Here is a 25,847-nt window from a genome sequence, read left to right as displayed (position 1 = left end):
TCAAATTCTTTCCAGGATGAGATACTTTGTGTAGGTAAAGATTCATTAGCTTGCCTCGCATTGTCTTTTAATGTCTTGACAAATGGCTTCATCTCTTGATCCTTTGCACAAATCTCATAATCTTCTACAAATGTATAAAATGCATTCAAATGGTGAAATGTTGATTCATCCCATTCTCCATGAAACTTTGTTACAAGTTGTGAAAGCTTCGGTAACAACTTGTTAGGTTCACAATCAAATCTTCTAAGATCCAACGGCCTGATGCCATTTGGAATAAAAGGCTTTCATTTGAAATGATTGTTACATTTGCAATAAAACTATCTACCATTTCCTCTTGAATCTTCTCCCTCAACAAAGTCACCGATTGAAAACTTCATTGAATAGAGTCACCACGTCTTTCGAGAAATGTATTGATTTGTTGATCTTCCAGGCTCTCGCTTCCAGCAGAGCACACTTCAAAACAAATTGATAGAACTGTTTTCTGATTCTAGTTTCCAAAATTTGAAATTCTGGGTAACTTCACAATATATATTGTGAGCAACTCTCCCCAACAGAGCTGCCAATCTGTTGGTTCTCAAAACTACAGATTGGAAATCCAAGAGCTTTGCTAATTCTCTAGTAAGACTACTTAATCAATTTTGGCCAACGAACAGGATGACTTCCTAATTCACTTCCCTTGCACTTTAGGCTTCGCTAGACCTAGGTGGGTAAGCCTTCCTTGAACCCTGATTGCTTAGTTCAAAAGCCTTTTTATAGGAAATTTAACCTTTGTGAGCTCTTTAGGTTTTGGCAAACCACAAAATCTTTTAAAAGTTGTGCAAAGCAAAATTAAATGAATACTTTGATATATAATAAATGAGCTGATGCTTGTAAGGAGGAGATACAAAAAGGAATTGTTGACTTCAAATATGAATCCAATAAACGTTTCAATGATTTGAAAGACCAGTGCCTTGTTTATTTGGACAATAGAGTCAATTATAATAATGACTATTGTGTACAACTTTATGAGATAAAAAATTTAAATATCAGGAATTAGCCCTATACTCCAAATGCATAAGATAAATCTTTTATGCAATTCAATGTTAGTCCAAAATGAATTTAGCTTCTTTGGTGAAAATCTAATTAGACAGAGATGCATAAACTTTATATATTTCACACTACTTGTTTATCAAAAAAAGAATACTACGAAAAATCCAATGCATAAGCTTGCTGGGAATAATTTAATAATCACTTTATTAGTCATAAAGGACACATCAAAATTGTATTTTGTACTCTCTGCCTCGAATAATTTCAAACAAAAGTCTTTTATTTTTCATTAAGATAATAATATATATGAATTCATATTAAAGTTACACTTTAATATTTTATAATCATCCTTACAAATAAATGCATCTCCTTTTAGCTTCTTTTTATCGAGTATGTTTTGTTTCTATTGTTTCTTATTATTATTATCGAATAATAGAATCCTTATTTATATTTGATTCTATAAAGTGACGTTTCTTTTCAACATCAAAAGTTACGTCCCCTTTGTTAAACAAACTAAAGGTTTTGTATTTGAATTAGTTTTAAACATAGTCTCATACTTTCCCCTGATAATAAATATTATTTCCAAATGTTTCTCTGTGAATGATCTTCCCATGCTTTCCATGGCCAAATACACAACATCACTTATATCTTCCTCCTTGCTCACATTGCATTTCCCTTTGACCAGGGGCTATGACGATGAATCTAAATATGTTCGCTGTTGAGATGGAAAGCCAGACTAGGCATGATGTTTAGTATATTTCTCCACACTTGTGGCTTCCTTGGTGGAAATGTCGCCCAGTCTCATAGAGTTTCTCAACTTCAAAAGACATTCCCGTCCAAACTAGGGAGACAAAGATGCTGTCACAAGTTATCAATAAGGTTTATGGTGTGTAGGAGGGACAAAGAATTTGGATTTACAGCCTCTTTATACTGCCACACTTTATTTGTGGCTCTAGATGAGCCTAGCCGCATGCTTTCTAAAGTGTTTAATGCTTCAATAACAGAATTTGTTGCAGTAACTGTCTCCCGTGTTCTCTTCCCTCCCATCCCAACAACTTCACAATTGATCTTTTCCTATACTGAACTTATACTGTGTGTTGCACACAAACTGAATTGTCATAACATTGCAGAACCACTGACAAGCAGATCATCATTTGAAGAGATATCCATGCAAAAAAAATGCAATTCGTGGCCATATAGAGACAACAAAAACTTCAAAATATCAAAAAACACCTTGATTGTATAGTCTAACATAGTAACAGTACTGTGTTTGCCAATAGCTAAGTTATTGATTTTGGTTTTGATGCTGATGTGGGTGTGGGGTGCTGATGTGTGGGTTTTTTTGGGGGGGTAATTTTGGATGTGTCTGTACATAAGTATATATATTTTAAAAAATAAATTAAAAACATTAAGTAAATAAATAAATAAATAAATATATATATATATATATATATATATATATATATATATATATATATATATAAAGTAGTCAACTATAATTTATGACAATGTATGCAAAGAAATACAAGAAATATTAAATATACAAAAATAAAACACTCATTGAATCATTATCATAATCACATAGATTCCAATGCAATTTGAATTACAAAATCAAAACATAGTTCATGGTTCAATGTTGATCAATCAAGAGTCAAGGCTCAAGATTCATAAATCACATTCAGTCATTTAGAATCATAAGGATTCTCAAAAAACTCCACATTCTCATCATCTCCTCTTGCTGCAACACTTGCAAATTCATTTGAACCATGTATGGTTGGTTCCAATTGTGCTAGATGCACATGCTATGATGTTATCAACATCATCATCCGTCATCACAGTAAGATCCTGAAGTGTTGCATCCAAGTCTGCAGATTCAGGGGCTACATCCCAAAGCTTGGTCGATCCTTCCTTGTGTCCATCCTCCTTACGTGACAAAAGACACAAGTTGGTATGTAAATAAACCAAGTCCTCAACTTTCTTTGAGCCCAACTGGTTGTGCTCACTGAATGGATATAGGAGTATGTACTCCAATTCTGTTCAACAGAAGAAGAACTTGCAACTTGAATAGTGTTCATAAAAAATTAAAATTTAAAAATTAAACATACAAATGAAAAGAAAATTAGAGAATGTTAAACACTAAAGTGTAGAACACAATTGCTAAATAAATAAATAAATGAAAACTTACTTGTGAGAGGATCTTGATTGCAAGAGGTTGTAGATGCTTGAATGGTTGACCATACATGTACAACCATGTGATAGCTCCCATGTCATTTTGGTCCTGTATTGCATATGGAGTAAGCTTTGGTCCTGAAGCAAATAAGCCAAATTCTTGCCTCACCTTTTTGTGTATTTCATCATCTGGGAAGAGTCTTGCAAATGCAATGTAGCACCCAGTAGCAACTTCTTCATCCGTATATGGTGCAATTCTATTCGGCATGGCAAGTATTTCCTGGCTATAGTACCTTGGAGATAAGGCATATGCAAGGAGGTGTAATGGGGTAGTCATCCTCTCCTAACGATGATGAATGATATCCTCCACCTTTTTGCACAAGGCTTCACATTCTGTGGGGTTAGTCTCATGTGCTTGTATGGAAAGCTTTACCTTTCCTACTATTGTGTCCATGCCATCGTACACATCCCTTAAGCAAGGTACATCTGTATCGGTAAAGTGTAGCATAGTCATGATAGGCTCGGTGAAATCCAATACAAATTGCACACGAGCCCACTAATGCTCATTCAAGATCATACCCTTGACCTTCAAGGCTCTCTCTGACTTTGAAGCCTTCGATATAGCTCATTGGTTACAAATAACCATTTGGCCCAATGCTGATTTCACCTTGAGGAGTTGTTTTAGAACAACAGTATGAGAGGCAAATCTAGTCTCAGCAACCTATAAGCAAGTTGACAATATGACATCAAATATAAAATGAAGTTATAAACAAGAAATTTGATAATGAACATGAATATAAAACTTATTCAAAATAAATAAATAAATGAAACTAAATAAGTACAACTTTAAATCTACCTTCAACAACTCCAACTTGTAGAATGATCTGAATATAGATTGTGACATGTGGTGGTTTGTCACAAACATTTGTATCTCCTCTCCCTCTTGGTATATTTGCTTCACCCAATCTATTTGGGTGCCAATTTGTTGCATGACCAAGTTGAGAGAGTGTACGGTGCATGGTGTTCAAAAAATATGGTCGTATCGAGATTCAACCAAAGCACTTGCACTCTTTCAATTCGTGGCATTATTTGTGATCACCTGTAAAACATTGAGACTACCCACCATCTTTATTTCCTCAATGAGAATTCTAGAAATGAATTGTGAATCCTTAACTTGTCCTTCACAATCACTAGCCCTCAAAAACATTGCCCCTTTGGGGGACATTGCAATCACACTTATCAATGGTCGCTTTCTTATGTCTTTCCATCCCTCAGATACAATAGTTATGTTGGAAGTTTTCCAAGATGTCCTAATTGGTTGAAGAGCTTTGTCTATAGAAATCTTTTCTTTTTGCAAAAGAGTAGTACGCACCTTTTCATACCCGGGGCTAATGTAATGAGCTGTTGCTCTAAGGATGGCTGCAACCATTTCCTTCCAATATGGTGGTGATCTTACAAAATTGAAAGGGAGACCATTGACATAAAGACAACGTGCAATTGCTTCATCAACAATCTCTCTTGCCTCCATTTTGAATGCTTGATCCAACAAACCTCTTTTGTGGGTAATAATTTCTTCTTCATCATCCTCCTCTCCCACTTCCAAGAATGAATGTTTGAAGGATGCAACATGATCAGTTGGCACATTCACTTCACTATTTGTAGATGAAGGTTTGTGCAAACTTGTTTTTGATTTGCTTACTAAACAATCAACAACCTCTTGTTCTTTTATGAATCCGGCTAACTGTGCATTGCTCAACCTTTTTCCATCTTCACTTCTCTTGCACAATGCTATTCCTTTACCAGTAGGGCCCATAAAATGAGCTGTTGAATGGTTAATATGACATATATTGCATCTCCAAATGTATGACCCACCTTCAGAAACCTGTGACGAGTCTCCATAATGGAGATGCCACATCAATATTGAAGTTATGACTTCGTTCTTGCCCTGCTGCTGAACTTTGACTATCATTAGTGGCCATTCTTGCACAATAGAAACTATGAATCTAATAAGAAAATAGAAAAAATTAACTTAGAAATGTTTAAAAAAATTTACTCCTTCATTTCTTTACAAAAAACAAAAACAAAATATCTTGAAAAATTTCTTCTAAAACTTGAAAATTCATGAACTAAAAAAATCACTAAAAAAACTCATGAAATGGATCGAATGCTTACCTTAGATGCTTATTTGTCCTTTGTGGAAGCTCAAAAGACACCCTACGAATGATCCTCTTCAAAACTAATGACCTTGCTTTCAGAATTCCACAATGGAGACCAAATGAGAAGAGAGCCCAATTGCAAACAAAATGGGAAGAATGGGCAATGAATGACCTCTTTTAGGGCCGTTTTAGGATTGTGAGGCAAATAGAAGGAAAAAAAAACAATAAAAAACATTTAAAGCACATGTTTTTTAAGTCACTTAAGTGACTGGACACTGGAAACAATCGGATGCTCACAGGATGCTCTTCGGAGCACCTTGTGCGCATCCACAGTAGACAACGTAGCTTCCTAGCAGCATCCACTACATCTCCTCCCGCATCCGCACCCCCTTCCTATGCCGATGCATCGGTAACTTAGGCCAATAGGATTAAGCCTTACCATGAGCACATCCTTCGTCATTTTCAAAGTCCTTACATTCCTTGCAATTTGCTGCTGTGAGCTACTAACTTGCTCCAATTCTAGTTTCAAATCTATTGCAGAGTCTTCATGTAATTTGGTGGATTTTTAATGTAATTAGTTCTTTAATATTCTTTGGGCTATTCTTCATCATTCATGGAGTCATCTTCATTGACATATAAATGAAACTATCCTAGTTATTTGTTTCTCTATTAATGTTTACTTTCTATACATGTCATGTTCTTGACTTTGACATCAATAGTTATATTTCCATCATGAATCTCCAACATTATTTCTCAAATGGAGGCCTTAATTTTTTGCAAAAATTAAAATTAGGCCTCCATCACACTGTCAGTCTAAAACAAGGATGAACAAATAAATGAAGAAAGAAATGGACACACCTTAGTTTTTGAAGCCGTCCACTTATTACATTTTGAAGCCACCTACAACTTTGGTTATATGCAATGAATGCATATAAAACTTAGCCGCCTTCCACTTTTTAAATTGAAACTTGATGACTTGAGTCACCAATATTGATGACATGGCAATTATACTGTCTTGCCAAGGAGGTGGATAAACAAGTAGGTGATGTAGACAGGTAGGCCGCTCAAACAGACACCTAAGTAGGTTAATTAGATAGCCAAGTAGCTCAACTAGACACTTGACCAACTCAAGCAGCTCAAGCATCTCAAGCATCTCAAGCAAACAACTAGGCAGTTCTGCACACACGTCTTACAAAGGAGAGCATCAAAATTCAGCTTTGAGTTCTTCAAGCATGGTACTTGGAGTAACATCAATAATTCAAGTTCTTCAAGAGTACTTTTAGGCTTTTCAAATTATTCATTGAGGATTTCCCATTGCAATATATCGTAGCGATGTCTTAGCAAGCAAGGTTGCTAGTCTCAATTAGGGCTTTGGTTTGGGTTTGAGGGTTCAAATCACGGGTTCAAGAAAATTTGTTTTGGACATTTGGGTTTGTTTTGGGTTTGGTACGTAAACATGCAAAAATAAAAAACTATATACATGTATGTAGCATTAATTAAGTTTAAAATACACCACTATGTTTGTAGTCAGATAAAATGGCAAAATACGCCACCATATTAATAGTCGAAACTTGACTGTCTTTGTACATATTTAAGTTATAGTTCAAATAACATAGCAAAATACATCACAATATTAATGTTTTAGGTAAAAAATAATGATGTCTGTTGAAGTTTGTAGCTGCGATAGAGATCTTTATCTCTCAAAATCTGGATGTTATTACCGTTATTGTCATCTTCAGCTGAAAAGGTCACTTAAGTTCAATTTGTAAATGACATGTGTCATTCACATGCATTGAGGAATGAATATTCAAAGAGTTACAATTTATTATAGGAGTTATGGGAATCTCAAGAGACCTTCGGTTATAATGTGAAGATTCTCTCCTATTGTTATATATTTGCATCACGCAAACAATATTGTACACTTGAACTTTTCATTATCAATAAAGATATATTTGTGTTGTGTTGCTAGGTTTTTCCCTTCATTCTCGAAGGGTTTTCCCAGGATAATTTTGGTATTCTTTGTTTCAGTTTTCTCTCTTTCTTATTGTTGGTTATTGTCATAGTTTTATAGGCTCTAGTTTTAACATGGCATCAGAGCCTAGTTTTGATAGTAACATTAAAGGAAATTTTCTTTTCTTTATTCTCATTTGTGTTTTCAGATTATTTACGGTTGAAAAGTGTAAATGATCTGTTCAATGGAGGAGTTGTCAGTTCATTATATCATTGTTTTATGAAGCCTAGAAATTCTAGTATTTGAACTTCTTGTTGTAACTTCGCTTGTTATATTTTTTAGTAATATTTCTTGGACGGTTTCCAGATCATATGTTAATGTAGGTGTTGCCATTTTGGTACTTTTTTAAAAATCTTTGTCGTTAGCTCGTTTGTTGTCTCCTCTTTAGAACCTCAATTCATATGAGAAGTCAAGGATCTCCGGTATATTTTTGGATGGTATTTGATTCTGGTTTATAGGAGAGAATGCAAGGAAGCACATGCATACCTGTTCCCTATTGAAATCAAGGATCGAAAAATACAAATTCTATTCTTCCCTCCCAATATCAATAGCTGAGATTTCTCTATCGTGAGGAGATCTCGAGATTAATCCTCGTGCCTAATAGGTTGTGCCATTCTCCCTCACTATCTTTTAACTCAAAACCCTCCTTTTTGAACTTTCTTAATTTGTTTCAAAGGTCGTGGAATCAATTCTTGAAGGTTTTGCATGGCAATACTTTATGTCCCATACTTTATGCCCTGGTGTCTCGTGGCTCTGTGGTTCTTGCGGCATTCAGTGCTACTACTACAAATGCAAGCGCAATTGTGCGTTAAATATTGGAGAAAATAACTGCCAATTGCCACGTCTCGTATTCATAGGATTTCTATTTTTCCTTTTTTATCCTGGGTCCATTCTTGCCATGAGTTCAGTTTTTATTCCTTATCTTTGTGCTTTGGTGTGAAGTTTGCATGAATCAACTGGAATAATATATCTTTTTTGACCCGACTATTTGATTTCCACATTCATGTGTGATTTGTTGTGGTCATTTTTCCTTCTTGTTTTTGTGAATAGTGTATTGAAGAGAAGGTGCTCTGTACCTTGCAATTATTTCATGAGACGTGTTGAAGACATTAACTTATGAACTGTTACATTGTGTAACTATCATTGGGTGCATGATTATTATCTCATTGTATTCATCTTTTGCTGGAGTTTGTCTAAACGTTACCCAAGTTGCCTAAATCATGCCCGTTAATGGATTCAGCTAGAGTGTCAGAGGCATAGTTCTATTATGGTATTAATAGAAAATTACTAGAATTTAAAGTTGAATTATTGGAGAAAGGAAAATTATAGATTAGTCTTAGCCGTGAAAAGTTCTGTGAGGCTGGAAATTGTTCTAGTTAGTAGTACAGTATGGTGAGAGATTCAGGCAGTGGACGCATCTGGTTAAAACATAGCGATAAATTTATGAACACTTGGGTCGTGTATCAAGCTAGAAAGATCACTCGGATTGGAGTCAATCAAAAGGCTATCATGGGTATTTTTTAAAGTATATCATCTTGAGCTCTTAAATCAGTCTCTTGTTGGGTATAGATCATAAAAGAGAAGTATTATTTTTATTGCTCAGAAATCAGTATAATGTTAGTTTATTTTTTATTTTATTATGGTTGCATACATTACTTCTAGTGCTGGAGATGGTTGCATGCATTATCAAGATGATTATTCTTCAAATAGATAAGTATTCTGACTTTTATATTTGGGAAGTATTGTTGAATTTTCCTGAGGATTGCTACAAATGTAATTGTATTGTTGGTAAAGTATATGTTTTCCAATGGCAACGATATCACTCTTATTATCTAATAACTATAATAACAAATGATTATTAATAATATAATATCTCATATATATGTATATATATGCACTTTAGTCTCATTGTTTATCCAACTAAAGCTACCAAACATCAACACTCCCTCTTAGCTAGGGAGGATAAACACATGACCATATATTACCTCAATGTAATATAAATATATTGGGAGTAATGGCCTCCAGAATGTCAACTCATTTGACATTCACCGTGTACTCTTTGAGCAATGGCCTCCTGAATGTTGAGTTGCATGATATTCACCAAAACTGTGAGTAATGGCCTTCTAAATGTCAACTCATTTGATATTCACCAAGTACTCTGTGTAATGGCCTCTTGAACATTAATTTGCATAACATTCACCATGTACTCAAAATGTTCATAAAGTATGTGCACATGCATTCTCATAATGCTTACCATATGAACATCCACCATGCAAGGTATAATCTATCATGATCTACATAGACATTGTAAGATATCCATCATAATAGAAAATTTTAAGTTATTGTAAGATCGTCACCTTTTAATAACTTCCACAAATACTAGTGATAATCATTTGGAAGTCGTCACTTCCTCATGATGTACACATGTGGCAGGCCCATTAAAATCATGTAGTCAGACACATGGACTTTGAGGCTCCCTCTAAGTATCAAATCTTTTGAGCTCCTTGTCTAATATTTCCTTTGATGAAGTGTCTGACTCCCTCTGAATCTGATATCAATCTCCCTTTTCCTGTGACCTGTACTTTCCCCTTCAAAGGATCTTTCGGTGGCATGGACCAAGTTCCTTGTCTTGAACAACCAGGAGTCTTAGGTCTTACCCTACCCTGCAGCACTGTTTTTTTTTTGATTTGTTCAACATGGTGGCTCTGCCCACTTTACACCCACGTATGTGGATGACGATATCCGCAGGTCAAAGTAAGCTATTTTTTGGTTTTGATCTTTGTACGCATCTCATTTAGAAGTTATGTGTAATGTAGTTTAAAAATCTTTTCATATATTTATTTACTGGATAATGTTCCTTCAATATGATTTGTCCATTTTGACTTATCTCTCTTATGATCCAACTCCATGCATTCATAAATTTCCTTGATAGTCAAATGCTATATATCTCAAACTCTTCGTTGGCTGCCATGTATTTAAGAAACTTTCCACCTTGTTGGTTATTGTATGTCCAACCACTTTTGCCCATGATTTATCACCACATCATCATAATTTCCATCTTTATTAATCTAGGTTTATGTCTTTCGGTGGTCCTTTTATTTCTTTTGGCGGTTCCTTGTCCTTCAATATTTATTTTTATATTTTCTCGAGATCTTCCTGATACTGCACACCATTTTTTAATTATATTATAAAATTCACATTTATTTTTTATATTCCACTCGTTGCGAGTAATGTACATATTTCTCGCCCATTTATGATAGGTCTACCCTTCGGCATTTGTTTGCAATGATAACTCTTCCACTGTGCGATAGTGAATATCTGTAATAACCCTTACTATAAAGGCCACTAATAACCCCAATAGGTTATAACTCCTTCAAATACAAAAAATCTTTATACTTCAGTTGTTTGACATTTCATCAAACACTTTGCAAGCAAGCTCTGATACCACTGTAATAATCCTGCTCAATTCTGACCTTAAAATGCTGATTGAAGGCTCGAAGAATTTTGTCAAATACTTTGCATACAAGGGGTCATATGACTGATATAACTTTTCAGATTGCTGCAATGACTCTTGTTTCGATTTGCATCAAAGAGAATGCTTTCAAAAAAAACTCCAGATTGTCTAAACAATGACCTAACATGAATATGCAGCTAATTTTGACAATATTCAATACAAATATGAGACTTAACTACTTGCAATATGCAGCTACAACAACTAGTGATTATGACAAATACTTTGGATGCAACTTAAGATGGGATTAATGCACTTACAACCAAATGTCATTAATATAAACACTTAGTATGCAAAATTATAACATTATTTATGCCAAAAAGAGAACTTACATCCAATTGACATTTTGTCAAACAATTGGCATGCAAACTAATAAGCTGATCATCAAACTCTAGGTTTGCAATATAGATAGTCTAAAAATTACAATGCTCTTTCAATTGCAAAATCCTAGCCTTCCTTTGATACCAATAATGCCAAATGGCAAACAAAGACAAGTACAATGTGAAATAGTGAAGTGCTGAAGCTATATTTTGTACTCAGCTGAAAACCTACATTGCTCAGAAAATATGCCAAATGAGAAGTGAAGAACCTGATTGTAGATGGCTGTAATAATTTTCTTCAATGCTGCCCCTTCTGCTTTGTTTTTTTTTTTGATCTGCTTTTTCCACTTGCTTTTTCTGGATTTGCTTTTTCGAACTGCTTTTTTTAGATCCGCCTTTTTTTTCGAACTGCTTTTTAGGATTGCTTTTTTCGGACTGCTTTTTCGGCCTGCTTTTTTTTCGGTTTTGCTTTTTCGGCCTACTTTTTTTGGACAACTAGAAATGACCTCCAATAATTTCAGCCCTGCTAAAAATGCCTCGTGAAATGTTGAAATGCTGAAAATGGCGTTAGGCCCAATGATGCCCTAGCTGAAGTGACTGAAGTATCACCTCCAAATGTGCAACCCTTCAGAAGATATTTCACTTCCTCAGTTATGCTAATCCAAGGGAGTTTTCGTTCCCAAAGATCAACTGACTATTTGAAACCATTTGGCTCCACAATAAACTATGTGACTGAATCACAATTTGATGTCAAGAGAGAAATAAACAACTAGATCATTAGAATGAAGCCTGGGGTGCCTATTTATTCTTTTTCTCCACTTTCTCCAAAAACTTCTAGAACATTATTTTATTTTATCTATTAAGTGACTTTATAAAAAATATTTTATAATTCAAGTCACTTTATTAAATTAATTAAATATAAAGTTACCTTTTAATATTTATTTATTTGATAACTTTATAAATAATTAATTTAATATCACTTATTTATTTAATTAAAATAATTAATTAGTCATCCTCATAAAATATTCATTATTTTGGACAACCTAATTAATTAAATTAATTAAATCAAATTGCCTCCAAAATGGGGACATGACAATCCGCACTTCCTGAAATTGCTTGTCCCCAAGCAATGGCTGAACAATAAACCAATCAATCCGCTTGGATCCCAAATGTAGTCATGAACTATACTATTGTCAATTAACATAGGCTCTTGCAATATAACCAAGAGGAATCCATAATCAAACTGACAATTACAGCTCAACCAAACTCCAAAATCATAACTGCCACAGTCAGAAACCCACGAGACAGAAACTCCTAGAACATCAGAACCCAAGTAAAGTGGACAAATCAAACTGCCAACACAGTAAATACCATCAACGCATCCCACTGGCCTATACGAAATGTACAATCCAACTCTGCAACAATGGTGAACACTTCCGAATGAAACTGTACCAAGTATGGAGAATCCACACACTGTACAACTACTGCAGTCAACACAACTCTGCAGATCACTAGCCACTATCTCATAACCATAACTCCCATGCACCGCTGATGGCGAAAAGACATCACAAGATAAACAACAAGAAATGGAACTCAAACCAAATCTGCTTGCCATCAACTCCTCAATAGAAGGATCAAATGCTAATTGATGTACATATCCTGCAGTATACTGCTGATAAAAAGAACCAACCTCAGTCAACAGCTCACCATGAACAAGTGATACAACCCATTGTGACTGATCACCAGCTAAGTCAGGAGATGTCATAGCCAAAGGAGTAGAATCAATAACAACAACCGTTGAAGCATCACTCCCAAACTCCTGCTCTAAGTCATGTATTATCAAGCTATCAACCGTAGAACCTATCGCCATGTCATGCCCATCACAACTCTCATCTCGAGGCATCAAACCGTCCCATAACTAATGACAAGCACTAGGAACCAAAGTACATCTCTGTATCATCATCTCATCAACATGGTCATCAAAGGTAAATTGATGAGCATACCTCACAGTGTAATGCCGATAGAATGCGCCAATCTCAGTCAGTAGCTCATATTGCAATCCAAATGAAACTAACTGCAATCGATCATTAACCATGTTGGAACTGACTACTACCTCCGAAGATATTACCATGGGAGTAGTATTACTAGCAGGAACCATGCCAACTGCCAGCTCACCAACATCACACGTGATCTTTGATACAACATCTCTAGTCTTTGTGCCATCAGTACTAGAGGCCACCACCATGTCAGGCATATCACAACAATCTGCTGCAGCACCCAACTCAACTGAACCTGACTCTAGTGGGAACGAACTCGATATGCCAATGTTAGTATCAAGGATGGATGCATCCCCATCTCCACTGTTTGTGACAATCTCGACCAAGGACATCCTCGGATCACCAAACACCACAGCTTGTGACTGTACTGAATTTGGTAAAGACTGCAGTCGCTGTAACTCCATGGTCACCTTAGCCAAATGAAACTGTGACTCCTCGAAAGCGAACTGTGTACTCTCAAGAATCTCAAAAGTCACCTCGAGCTGCTGAGTAAGCTCACTCACCTCATCTTCCTTGGCCAATAATGCATTGTATGCTGTACTCCCCCACTCCATAAGATAATCTCTGTCGGCTACCAACTGCATATAATTCTGTCTCAGGATCCGAATAGCCTCCCATAAAGAGTGGATCTTTGTCAAGGAAAGATTACTGCCTCCTTGCTCATCACTAGTAGGAGAACCCCATCCATAAACTGCTAACAATTGACGAGCAACATCGAAATGCTGGCAAGCGATAACAATGTCTCTCTCACTAACTCTCAACTGACTAGACACATGATGGCATTGGCTAGACTGTCTCCTACAAACCTCCTCTGACACACTATCTAAGGGAGTATCCTCAAAGTTACTGGTCTCTAGAGTATTACCAACCATATCCTGCAAATCAACTCCAAAGCTCATATCAACATATGGAGTATCAAAAACTGTAGCACTGCTATCCAACTCCTCTGTACCAAAAGAAACTGCCAAGGAAATTAAGTCTTCAAAACTGCCCACTGCATCCTCCTGGATGTCATCAATGCCAATATGATCTTGGGACTCATCTGTACACACTGCCAAATATGAAAGATCATCAACACATTCCAACAAGAATGGTCGACTGGATATATGAACAAAGCCCATCACCGGTGTATAAAAACTAATACCAACATCGGACAAGCTGTTGGCACAAGAAAAGACAACAACGTGCAATCTGCTAATCAAATCCATGATAGCACCCAAACAATCACTGCTACCAAAAAGTGTTAAAGATCTCCAGTCAACTGAATCCCAAACGCCAATATAACAATCTCGAGTCCATATCCGTAAACTAGAATCAGTTAGTAACTCAAGCAAACTCCTCACCTGAGTAATATGACCACTACCAACTAACTCCACATACCTGTTTGACATTGTCCTTGTATCCTGGATGTGAATGCAAGATGAACTCACAACATTATCAACGACCACATGATTTACGTGCCGCAGAAAGCTGAGTATTAGGAGTGCAAGATGAAACTAAACTCAACTCCATGCCATGCTTATCCCCATGTCTCTCCCAGTCCTGTAATGCCAATGGAGTATTCACCAAAGAAGCTCAAGTGTCCTCAAGTTCGCGAGAAAGCCTGTCAACTTCCTCCTCCTTCCTCCTCAAGGCATCTAAATAGTCTCCGACAAAGCTAAGAAGATGGTCACGATCTGATAGAAGATGTAAATAACTCAACTTCGTCGTTCCCATTCCTTCCCTAATCGCCTGTAAGTCAACACAAGAAGAACTTATTGTGACTCCTTTTTGTCTCTCCTGCACTTGAATCATCCAAATGTGATTCTCAATCAATCCATGCATACTGACATGATGAGATAAAGCCGTGACAATATCCTTGTCCTTTGTCTTCAACTGGCTTGCCAAACCAAGTGAAGAGCTACTAGCCTCTATCTCATGTGAAGAAGCATCAAACTGTGCTTGATAGTCATTTTTTGCAAAGTCTTGAATGCTCACTTTTTTATCAACTGTACTATCCTCAAACATGACAGTATCCTCAACTGCTGTAACTTCATCCAGCCCAATTGTACTGTAATCACTATCTGTGTCAATCACGCAATTCGGTGTGCTTGTGATATCACCTTCTGATGCAGCTGGCTCAACTTGCACAACATCTGTAACCCCTTCTACCTGTGAAGATGATGCAAATAAACCATTACCTGAAGATGTGCTAATGTCTCCTTGTATCGAATCCGCATGTTTGTTAAACTCCTCATACAAGTTTCTGCTTGTCATAGGGAAGGTACGATCCTTAGGCCTATCAATCAGGCTCTTTAACCACGTATGTGCCATAGGTGACAAATTCCTCTCTTTTGTCCAAACATACCATAAGTCTTTTGCCAAAAGTTTAGAAATTTCATCCTCCTCCTCAAACAGGATTGTGAACATGATGGAGTGCATTGATGCCATTACCCTACTGGGATGAAACTCGTCCATAATATTCCAAAATGTATTAAACATCTTGCCAATGTCACCAATACAACCTATTGCCAGCATAATATTTTCAAATCTACACCTCTCAAATACTTCAAGTAATCTCGCCCTCTGTGTGAAATAAGGGTCTCGGATGTTGTCCAACTTTTCGAAGCTTTTTACCATGTCATGAAGTATCTCTCTCATAATTTGATCGTCATAAGAATCAAGGCCAGCTATTGTCCTCATGATTTCACTAATGCAAGAGAGAGCTGTAAGTCTTATTACCTCATCATGATGTCTCAATAATCGGGGCTTAACCAACGAACCAAATGCTGGAGATAAAGCTGTTTGCATAGCATCGGGTCTTGACTGATCAAACTTGCCTAAATAAGTTTCCAACTCCTCCAAAGTTCTTAGAAGGTCCTCTGTTTGCTGAAATGGACAATCTAATTTCTTCTTTACATTGTGCATTCTTTCTTCCAAATCCTTGTCTCCTGTTAAAGCCATACTGATAATTGAATTCAATCTGAAATAACCCAATTAGGCTGGCAGGAAACCGCTCTGATACCACTGTAATAACCCTTACTATAAAGGCCACTAATAACCCCAATAGGTTATAACTCCTTCAAACACCAAAAATCTTTATACTTCAGTTGTTTGACATTTCATCAAACACTTTGCAATTTGATACCATTGTAATAATCCTGCTCAATTCCGACCTTAAAATGCCGATTGAAGGCTCGAAGAATTTTGTCAAACACTTTGCATACAAGGGGTCATATGACTGATATAACTTTTCAGATTGCTGCAATGACTCTTGTTTCGATTTGCATCAAAGAGAATGCTTTCAAAAAAAACTCCAGATTGTCTAAACAATGACCTAACATGAATATGCAGCTAATTTTGACAATATTCAATACAAATATGAGACTGAACTACTTGCAATATGCAGCTACAACAACTAGTGATTATGACAAATACTTTGGATGCAACCTAAGATGGCATTAATGCACTTACAACCAAATGTCATTAATATAAACATTTAGTATGCAAAATTATAACATTATTTATGCCAAAAAGAGAACTTACAGCCAATTTACATTTTGTCAAACAATTGGCATGCAAACTAATAAGCTGATCATCAAACTCTAGGTTTGCAATATAGATAGTCTAAAAATTACAATGCTCTTTCAATTGCAAAATCCTAGCCTTCCTTTGATACCAATAATGCCAAATGGCAAACAAAGACAAGTACAATGTGAAATAGTGAAGTGCTGAAGCTATATTTTGTACTCAGCTAAAAACCTACATTGCTCAGAAAATATGCCAAATGAGAAGTGAAGAACCTGATTGTAGATGGCTGTAATAATTTTTTTAAATGCTGCCCCTTCTGCTTTGTTTTTTTTTCTGATCTGTTTTTTCCACTTGCTTTTTCCGGATTTGCTTTTTTCGTTTTGCTTTTTCAAACTGCTTTTTTCAGATCCGCTTTTTTTTTCGAATTGCTTTTTCGGATTGCTTTTTTCAGAGCTGCTTTTTCAGACTGCTTCTGTGGCCTGCTTTTTTTTCGGTTCTGCTTTTTTGGCCTACTTTTTTCGGACTGCTAGAAATGACCTCCAATAATTTTGGCCCTGCTAAAAATGCCTTCTGAAATGTTAAAATGCTGAAAATGGCCTTAGGCCCAATGATGCCCTAGCTGAAGTGACCGAAGTATCACCTCCAAATGTGCAACCCTTCAGAAGATACTTCACTTCCTCAATTATGCTAATCCAAGGGAGTTTTCGTTCCCAAAGATCAACTGACTATCTGAAACCACTTGGCTCCACAATAGACTATGTAACTGAATCACAATTTGATGTCAAGAGAGAAATAAACAACTGGATCATTAGAATGAAGCCCGGGGTGCTTATTTATTCTTTTTCTCCACTTTCTCCAAAAACTTCTAGAACATTATTTTATTTTATCTATTAAGTGACTTTATAAAAAAATTTCATAATTCAAGTCACTTTATTAAATTAATTAAATATAAAATTATGTTTTAATATTTATTTATTTGATAACTTTATAAATAATTAACTTAATATCACTTATTTATTTAAATAAAATAATTAATTAGTCATCCTCATAAAATATTCATTATTTTGGACAACTTAATTAATTAAATTAATTAAATCAAATTGCCTTCAAAATGGGTACATAACAATATCATGTTGAGAGAGTCCATGATGTCATCATGTTGAGAGAATCCATGAACATCATGTTGAGAGAGTCCATGATGTCATCATGTTGAGAGATTTTGTGGTGAGAGTTGGATGTCATGTTGAGAGATTCCATGACAATTCACGTTGAGAGAATTCGTGGTTAAAGGCTTAGTTGTGAGTCTTACAAATCTGTCGTGTTGAGTGATTCCATGATTATTAACAATGAGTAATGGTTATAAGTTTTCATGTTGAGTAAATCCATGACTTATGTTTTGAATTTGTATGATCAAAATTTATCATTGACATTTTTTTGGTTGCAGTTTTGTGTGATTGTTCAGCTAAAGCTCTCTCTCTTGCTAAGAGGGAGTGTTGAAGTTTGTAGCTGCGATAGAGATCTTTATCTCTCAAAATTTGAACGTTATTACCGTTATTGTCATCTTCAGCTGAAAAGGTCACTTAAGTTTAATTTGTAAATGACACATGTCATTCATATGCATTGAGGAATGAATATTCGAAGAGTTATAATTTATTATAGAAGTTATGAGAATCTCAAGAGACCTTTCGTTATAATGTGAAGAGTCTCTCCTATTGTTATATATTTGCATCACGCAAAGGATATTGTACTCTTGAACTTTTCATTATCAATAAAGATATATTTGTGTTGTGTTGTTGGGTTTTTTCCTTGATTCTCGAAGAGTTTTCCCAGGATAATTCTCGTGTTCCTTGTCTCAGTTTTCTCTCTTTCTTATTGCTGGTTATCTTCATAGTTTTTTGGGCTCTAGTTTTAACAATGTCAAGTGTCAAAAATCAACCATCACTTCTGAATTATCAGAGGGATCATAAAAAAATCATCATCCTTAATATGCCGTGGTAAATTAGAATAACAAATAGTGCCGTTGATGGTGGCACTGCTGCTAGCATTGGCAGCGGTACTTGCACTCCTATTCTCATGATCAGCAGGTGGTTCATAGTCATGATCAATTCCATGTAATGTCCCCTTTTTCAGTTTCTCTTGCAGCATTGCTAGTGTTGGCTTTCTGGGTTAGTGTAAGTAGGATCAGGGGAAGATTGGATGTGTTAAGATGGATCAATGGAGGTGAACAACGCTTCAAATTTTGAGTGATTTTAGACAAACTTGTCCAAGACTTAATATTTTTAACAAGTTTCCATTTTAGGAAGTGTTGACTTGTCCACCGATTGGTCATTTGGGAGTATTGACTGGATTATTATTTTTAGCAGTTAGTATATATAATAATCACTATTTTCGGCATCTAGTAATAGCTTTAGTTTTTTCTCAGCTTTGGTGTGGAGCATCTTCAATTCCGGGACTTTTGGGGAACATTGCTATTTTTAGCATTTGGTCATATTCTCAATTCATCTCTTAATTTGGTTCATTGGGTTTCAGCTGGACGTACTTATATTGCTTTCATAAGAGATTTATGTTATTTTATTCACTAAGTTTTATAAAGTGTTTTTAAAAAAATATTCCCCGTTTCCTTGTAATATGAATGTGTTAAAAAAGGGGCCATTTTACATCCAAAATGGATGCCTAAGGAAGAGGAGAAATATTTATTTTGTTGAGCTTATATTATGCTTCCAAAAGGGGATCTCTAGGAGGAATAAGGAAAAATATAAAGTAAGTTTTAAATTTTCTATTGGAGAACACAAAAAGGTTTCAAGTTCTATGAGAATTTCAAGTTGCTTTCAAATTGGTTTTGGAGGAATTTTATTTCAAATAGAAAAAAAAGTTGCTTTTAAACTTTGCATATTCATGTAATGTTCCCTTTCTGAAATAGGATTTAATAGTAAATAATAATAATAAAAAAATAAATAAAAAAATCAGAAAATAGATAAATAGTAATATCATTACAAGTTAATGAGAGGTCTGTTGGAGTGATGTAGACATTGCGGGGTTGGGGGAAGTGGGGGGAGGTGTGGGTGTGAATCAGTTTCTAAGCAAATTTAGTTGTTTTTCAGGCAAACTTCTGAAAGCTTCAACTTAAATCAGGACAATTGTTAAACTGAAGCATTATATATGTACACCTTCTTAATCTCTGCTCAACTGAGTTATGTAACATGATAATCAAAACTTGATAGAACAACATTGAAAATTCTGCATACTAGATTCATATCTCTTTACACTTACACTAGTTAACTATCATACAAATAATGGGAGTGGCATATATGGTGCCAACATTGGGCTCTCACTTTGAGCTAATTTGTAGGTAAGGTAAGGACACTTTTGCAGCATATGCAGCTTATGGAGATGGTGATAAGGCTGTTTTATATCTGATATTTGCACATCAGCATGATTGAATTAAAGCGAAAACGTTAGGGAGGCAGAAAGAGCCTTGCTCTGAATATTAATTTATTTTAATTGTTATTGGGATTATACCTTGCAGCTCAAGTATTGCTTGATGAATTTATAACATTTTTGAATTTAATTTTTTCCTCTTACACTGTTTCAGATGTATATGGTGGGCACATATACGTGTCACCATAGCAACGGATAATAATTCTACTAACAAACAGAAGCAATTGAATAGGATAAATTAGGAAACAAATGCTTGGAGGAACATCATTTCAAAAGTAAATAAATCTGCATAGAATAAAGAATATAATTTCAAACTCAATGCTTAGTTCCCACAATATCTTGTTTTGGACGTCATTAATAATCCTTTGAAGTCTGTTCTGTATATTTGATTGTTGAAATTTTCATTGCACTTTCTCTATTTTATACAAAATTGCCTACAAAAAGATTTTTTTTTTTAATGTTATTTTAATTTACTAGTGTTTACTGAAGTACTACTATTTTCAACATTTTCCATGGGAGTTAAAGAAGATAAATTAAAAGTTTTTTTTTGCATAATGAGTATTGAATATACTCCAGGAGAGATGCGGAAAATTGAGCTTATTTTTGTGCGTGATTTCACAATGAAAATATTCGTTCAGGTTCATTGATATCTACATTTCTATGTTCTTTGTTGTTATTATGTAGTGTGTACAGTTTTAGGACTTGAAGATGGCAAAGACTGTGTGATAGTTGGAACTCTGTACAAACAAATGCAGCTCAAGCCTTCAATTTTGGATGAGTATTCAAAGGAGGTATGACATTGGAACTGATTTGGGGATTTAACATTTCCTTTGTGTTCATTAAAGTTTAATTAAAAAATAATCCTTTAGTGTAGAGAGATTTAGAAAATTGGTCAATTCACATGAAAACAAAGGCATCTTCTGTCACTTGACTTTCTTGCTTCTATCTTCTGGCTCATATTACTCGGATCATCTTCTTTTATTCCATAAATTAAATTGAATTTAACAAAGCCCTATTTTTAATCCACAATGTATATGTCATGGCATTTTATTGTGCTTGGGATGATTATGCAATGATGTTTTTTAATGACAACTGGCAGCTCAAATAAGGGGCACATAAGTTTAATGCATCTATTTTTGCTTTAATTATTAGTTTTGTACTTGAGTTGTTAACCCAGGGTCTTGATTTAACAAGGCATTTGATAGTCTAATTTGTAGTTGGAATATGGAGATTGGGTTACAGCACAAGTTTTCTTGTTCATCTTCAGGTTAATTTTAGTCCAAGGCTTTTTCTGTAAAAGGACAGTTACATGATCCCTTTTCTTAGAACAGTTTTCTTTGTTCTTTGTCTACCACAATAACATCTCTTTCAGTTAACTTGCTTCTCAGGTCAGAAAACATATGATGATTCTAGATTTAGTGTTCCCTTCTTTAATGAGGCTAGCTGCTTGAGGGTTTAGTTGTATTGGGAATGCTGTGACATTTGGTCTGCTTAACAGTTTAAGTCTAGACATACAGCAGCTCCTTACCACAGAGTTCTGTACTAATCTGTTTTTATTATTTGTTAAATCTATTAATCTTTAAATGGCCACAAGCCCCATTTTTGCCAGGAAATGGTTGTATTGTTTATCGTTTTAGTATCTTAGGAAGTTACCTTTGCCAAGTATATTCCTAGAGTAGATAGAATAGGATAGGGCTAGAAAGCTGTAGGCTAGTTATGTTTCTTATTATTAGCTCCAAGGCGAATTGACAATCACTTGTCTAGAAAACAGCAGATTGGAAACCATCTACAATGAAGCTTTAAACAAGCTGTTCTCTTCCTTATTTTTGAGACAGGCAGTTTTGCAACTGCCTGTTTAGAGACACTAACTTTTTATGTTTGGCTTTACTCTTGAACATTAGTACTGGACCATGATTAATTAGTTTCTATGCAGTTCCCCTTCCTTCTTCAGGTACCATCTGTTGTATTTTTGTTCAAGCAATCATTTATATAAGCCTTTTAAGTGTTTGTTTTCAATTTATTGAATTTTTCTTTTGGAGTTGCATTTACACTGCCTTACTCTTTTAGACCAATCACAACCCATAGATGTTGAGTGCCTATTTAGTGGACCTGAATAAATATTTTAATCTCAATATGTTCGCATATTAGTTTGTTGTATACAAGTTAAAATCTTTAAGATATGTGAAAGCTAGAGATTGTCGAATTGAACATTTTATTTTTTTGCAAAAATTGGTAAAGATAGTCCATCTAGAAAACATGCCTTTCCCAATATCGCTCATTGTGGCATTTATTTGTTACAGCTTCAATATGATGGAACAATAAACAATGTTGCTCCTTTTGAAATATCAAAATGTTTAGTGTAAGCATTAGTTTGCAATGCAATGCAAATGAAAGTTCCTGTTCAAACCAAAGCAAACCTCACATAGAGCATACATATGAGTTCAAAACAAAGGAATAACACAAGAAATTTAAACAACTTTACCAATGAACTTCATTGTAAATTCAAAATTTTCTGGCAATGATTGAAATGTGGATGCCCTTGTTGCACAAAAGGAGTACCTAAATTGAGAGTATAATGTTAGCTCAAATGGAATGGATGAAAAGGATGCAAGGATGCTTCAATTTATAGATTTTTGGGAGAGGCAATGAATGGTGAAGATGTGATGGCAAGATCAATGGCACATGACAAATGAGAAGATTTCCCTAGGATTAACGACAGAATGGAGGGTCATGATGGAGATTGTTGGAATGTGAAGAGTTACGATGCACTTAATAAAAAATTTAAGTTGTTGCAACATGAGGAATGTGGGGGGCAAGTCTATTTAGGATCCCCTTCATTCTTGGAAGTTTGTTGAGAGAAGATATCCATAGTTAAATGATAATAATATTTTATTAGTTTAGCCATATGAGGTAGAAAATAGATAATTATGTGAGATGGAAAGGGGACAAACTAAATAATAGGATTATTTATATGGGTAGGGGACATTAGGTCATGGGGATTTGACTACATGATGTGATTTTTTATTTGATTGGGATAAAGGTTTAATATGGAATTTCGGTGCCAACATTTTTGCCCTCTCTAATACAATGTCATGATTAAGTGTGTTGTGTAAAAGAAGAATAACAACTAGGATGTGATGGAGCTTTGGTGAGAGTTTTCTTTGGTTGCTTAAGGATAGTGATGGAAGTGATGCCTTCTTAAGAGAACTTATCTATGAATGTAAGAACCCCTACTAGTTCTAACTCTGACAAACACCTGACTGCTTCACTTTTTGATGTTTGACATTTTGTCAACTACTGTGCATGCAAGCTCTATCTCGTTGTCTTTTATTTTCAGATTGTTTTTACTTGCTTGGAATGATTGTAAATGAAGTTTAAATGCTTGAAAATGATTATCAAAATATCCAGGCAAAAACCTAGAATGCAAATGCAATCCTTTGTACTTTTTGAATGCAGACATATGATTTTACATGTAAACTATGCACCTACAGCCGATGGAATTTTTCACAAACACTTGCTACGCATAGTATTGATTTATTTTAAACTGAAAATGAATAGCTACAGCAAAGGCATTTCGTCAAACAATTATTGTGCAACCAAATAAATCCTAGTAACAAATGCCAAATATGTTCATCAACAATTATTAAACACAGTCTAAGGAACTTGGAGGACTGAATTGGAATTAATGTAGAAATTCTCCTGTGGAAAGATTGCAGCCCTCAGAGAATGTCATTTCCAGGGAGTCCACACTGATCTTAATGATGAGATGGCGCCTTCAATACATACTGTGCCTACCCTACTGAAATGACATCCAATTTAATGTCGCTGGCAACAAACCATGAAGCTGTCCCTCTATGTAATGACACAGCAATATGTATAATGTACACAGGTACAAATTAGAGCTGCGATCTGCTCTTAATAATTAACCTACTGTCCTGGCAACCTACTGCTGAAACAAATGCTGAAATCTTTGCAAATTAACATTTGAACCAGACGCTAGAAAAACTTCTGCAAAATCAACCACAAATTGTAACAATGGATGGCAGTAAATGATGCCACCTTTAGGCACCATATCACTAGATAGTTTCGCCAACTTTGAGTGCAAAACCCGTGCATCCACCCGCTTGATAAGGTACTCCATTGTCACTACGATATATCTACATCATCTCGTTCTACTAGCCTTCACTGTCCCCATGAAGTCGAGTCTCCATCTCTCAAATAGCAAATGTGCTTGTGAGGGATTCCAAGGCATGAAGTCCCTAGCATGTGTAAGTAGCACAAACTTGTAAGTAGCATCTTCCTCGTTGTTGTGTCTGGTCCCATGGGTCCACCTACTGGGCCTTCATGTGCTTCCTGAAGGATGTTGGGGACTTCTTCCATGACACACCTTCGTAATACTTGATCTGGTCCCATCTTGTAAAACAACCCATTCATCAATTGGAATGTCCTACTCTTGAGGACCAACTTCCTTCTTTCTCATAGTGATGTGTCTCGAGAACTAGGATGTAGATAGGTATTCATCAATACTTGTGTACCACGTGGGAAATACATCAATATGAAACATGTGTCTAGGAAGTCATCATTCACCCCCTTTGGTGGTTCTCTAGCTTTGATGTAGGAGAGTTGGTCAATAATAATGTGGCTCTTTGCTCATTGTATGATGATGGTAAAAGTACACTCTTGCAACAATAGAAACCATCTGCTTACTCTACTTTGGATGATGGGTTTGTTGACCAAATACATCAATGGCTGGTGGTCCACATAGAAGGTGAATGCCATAGCTAGTAGATAGTGTGAAATTTTTTGAATGACATGCACCATTCTAAGGGCCTCCCTTTCTGTTGTGCTCTAATTATTCTCTGCCTTAGACAACAAGTCTAAGTAGACCGGATGGTTAAGCCCATGATCTCCCACCTGTACCAGTGTGGCTCTAATTGTAAAGCTGGATGCATCGACATGTACATGAAACTCCTTGTCCTAGTTGGAGTATGCTAGTATTAGTCCACCTACCAGCCTCGTCTTCAACTCCTTATCCCCCAGGTGTATAACTCTCCTTTCCGTGTCAACTTATCCAAAGGGTACGATACTTGGGATTGTTTTTTGATAAACCTCCTATACTACCCTTTGTGCCCCAGTAATAGTCAAAGACGAGACTCACACTCTCCCAAAGACCTCGAAGTACTTGTCCTCGAGAGGTCCTTGTGTTGAGTACTTGAGTCCCCACCTCCACCATTCTGCAACCATGCCGTAGCTAGGACGAGTACTTTGAATTTCTATTTTAGAATGCTACTATTGAGTATGTGCAATGTTACTATGTTAAATGTTCAATGTTCTTGTTTAGTGTTGCGATTTTTCTATGTTCAAGTATTTCAATTTGGTATGTTATATTGAAACATCATTTCATAACTAGCATTCCAAGTTCTACATGTATAGTATACAACACCCATTGCCCCTGCCATCGTTCCCCCACCATCCCGAAATTGAGGCCCTTTCCCCCCATCTGAAAACTCATCCCGACATCCTGACGTACCCTAATACCAGTGTTACACTGCCTAGGAACGACTTTACCCCTTTGATGACTATCGACGCTTTCATTTCTATAATCACCCACACTTTGTTGGGGTCCGTCTTCAGTCATGCGAGACACAC

General features: G+C 35.7%; 1 protein-coding gene across 2 annotated transcripts in view; it reads left to right on the top strand.

The window, feature by feature from the left end:
• LOC149542402 (DNA polymerase delta small subunit-like) overlaps window positions 1-25,847 on the top strand; it is a 121,882-nt gene that overhangs the window by 48,245 nt on the left and 47,790 nt on the right. For both annotated transcript variants that reach the window (XM_089797345.1, XM_089797344.1), the window contains one exon: window positions 20,883-20,989. In XM_089797345.1, the coding sequence (XP_089653471.1) occupies window positions 20,883-20,989 (107 nt within the window). The remainder of the gene's footprint in view (window positions 1-20,882; window positions 20,990-25,847) is intronic.

Source organism: Cupressus sempervirens, chromosome 8 (assembly GCF_028749045.1).
Source record: "Cupressus sempervirens isolate cs-2001-9-10 chromosome 8, ASM2874904v1, whole genome shotgun sequence".
Taxonomy (NCBI): Eukaryota; Viridiplantae; Streptophyta; class Pinopsida; order Cupressales; family Cupressaceae; genus Cupressus; species Cupressus sempervirens.
This window is presented reverse-complemented; position numbering and strand designations above follow the sequence as displayed.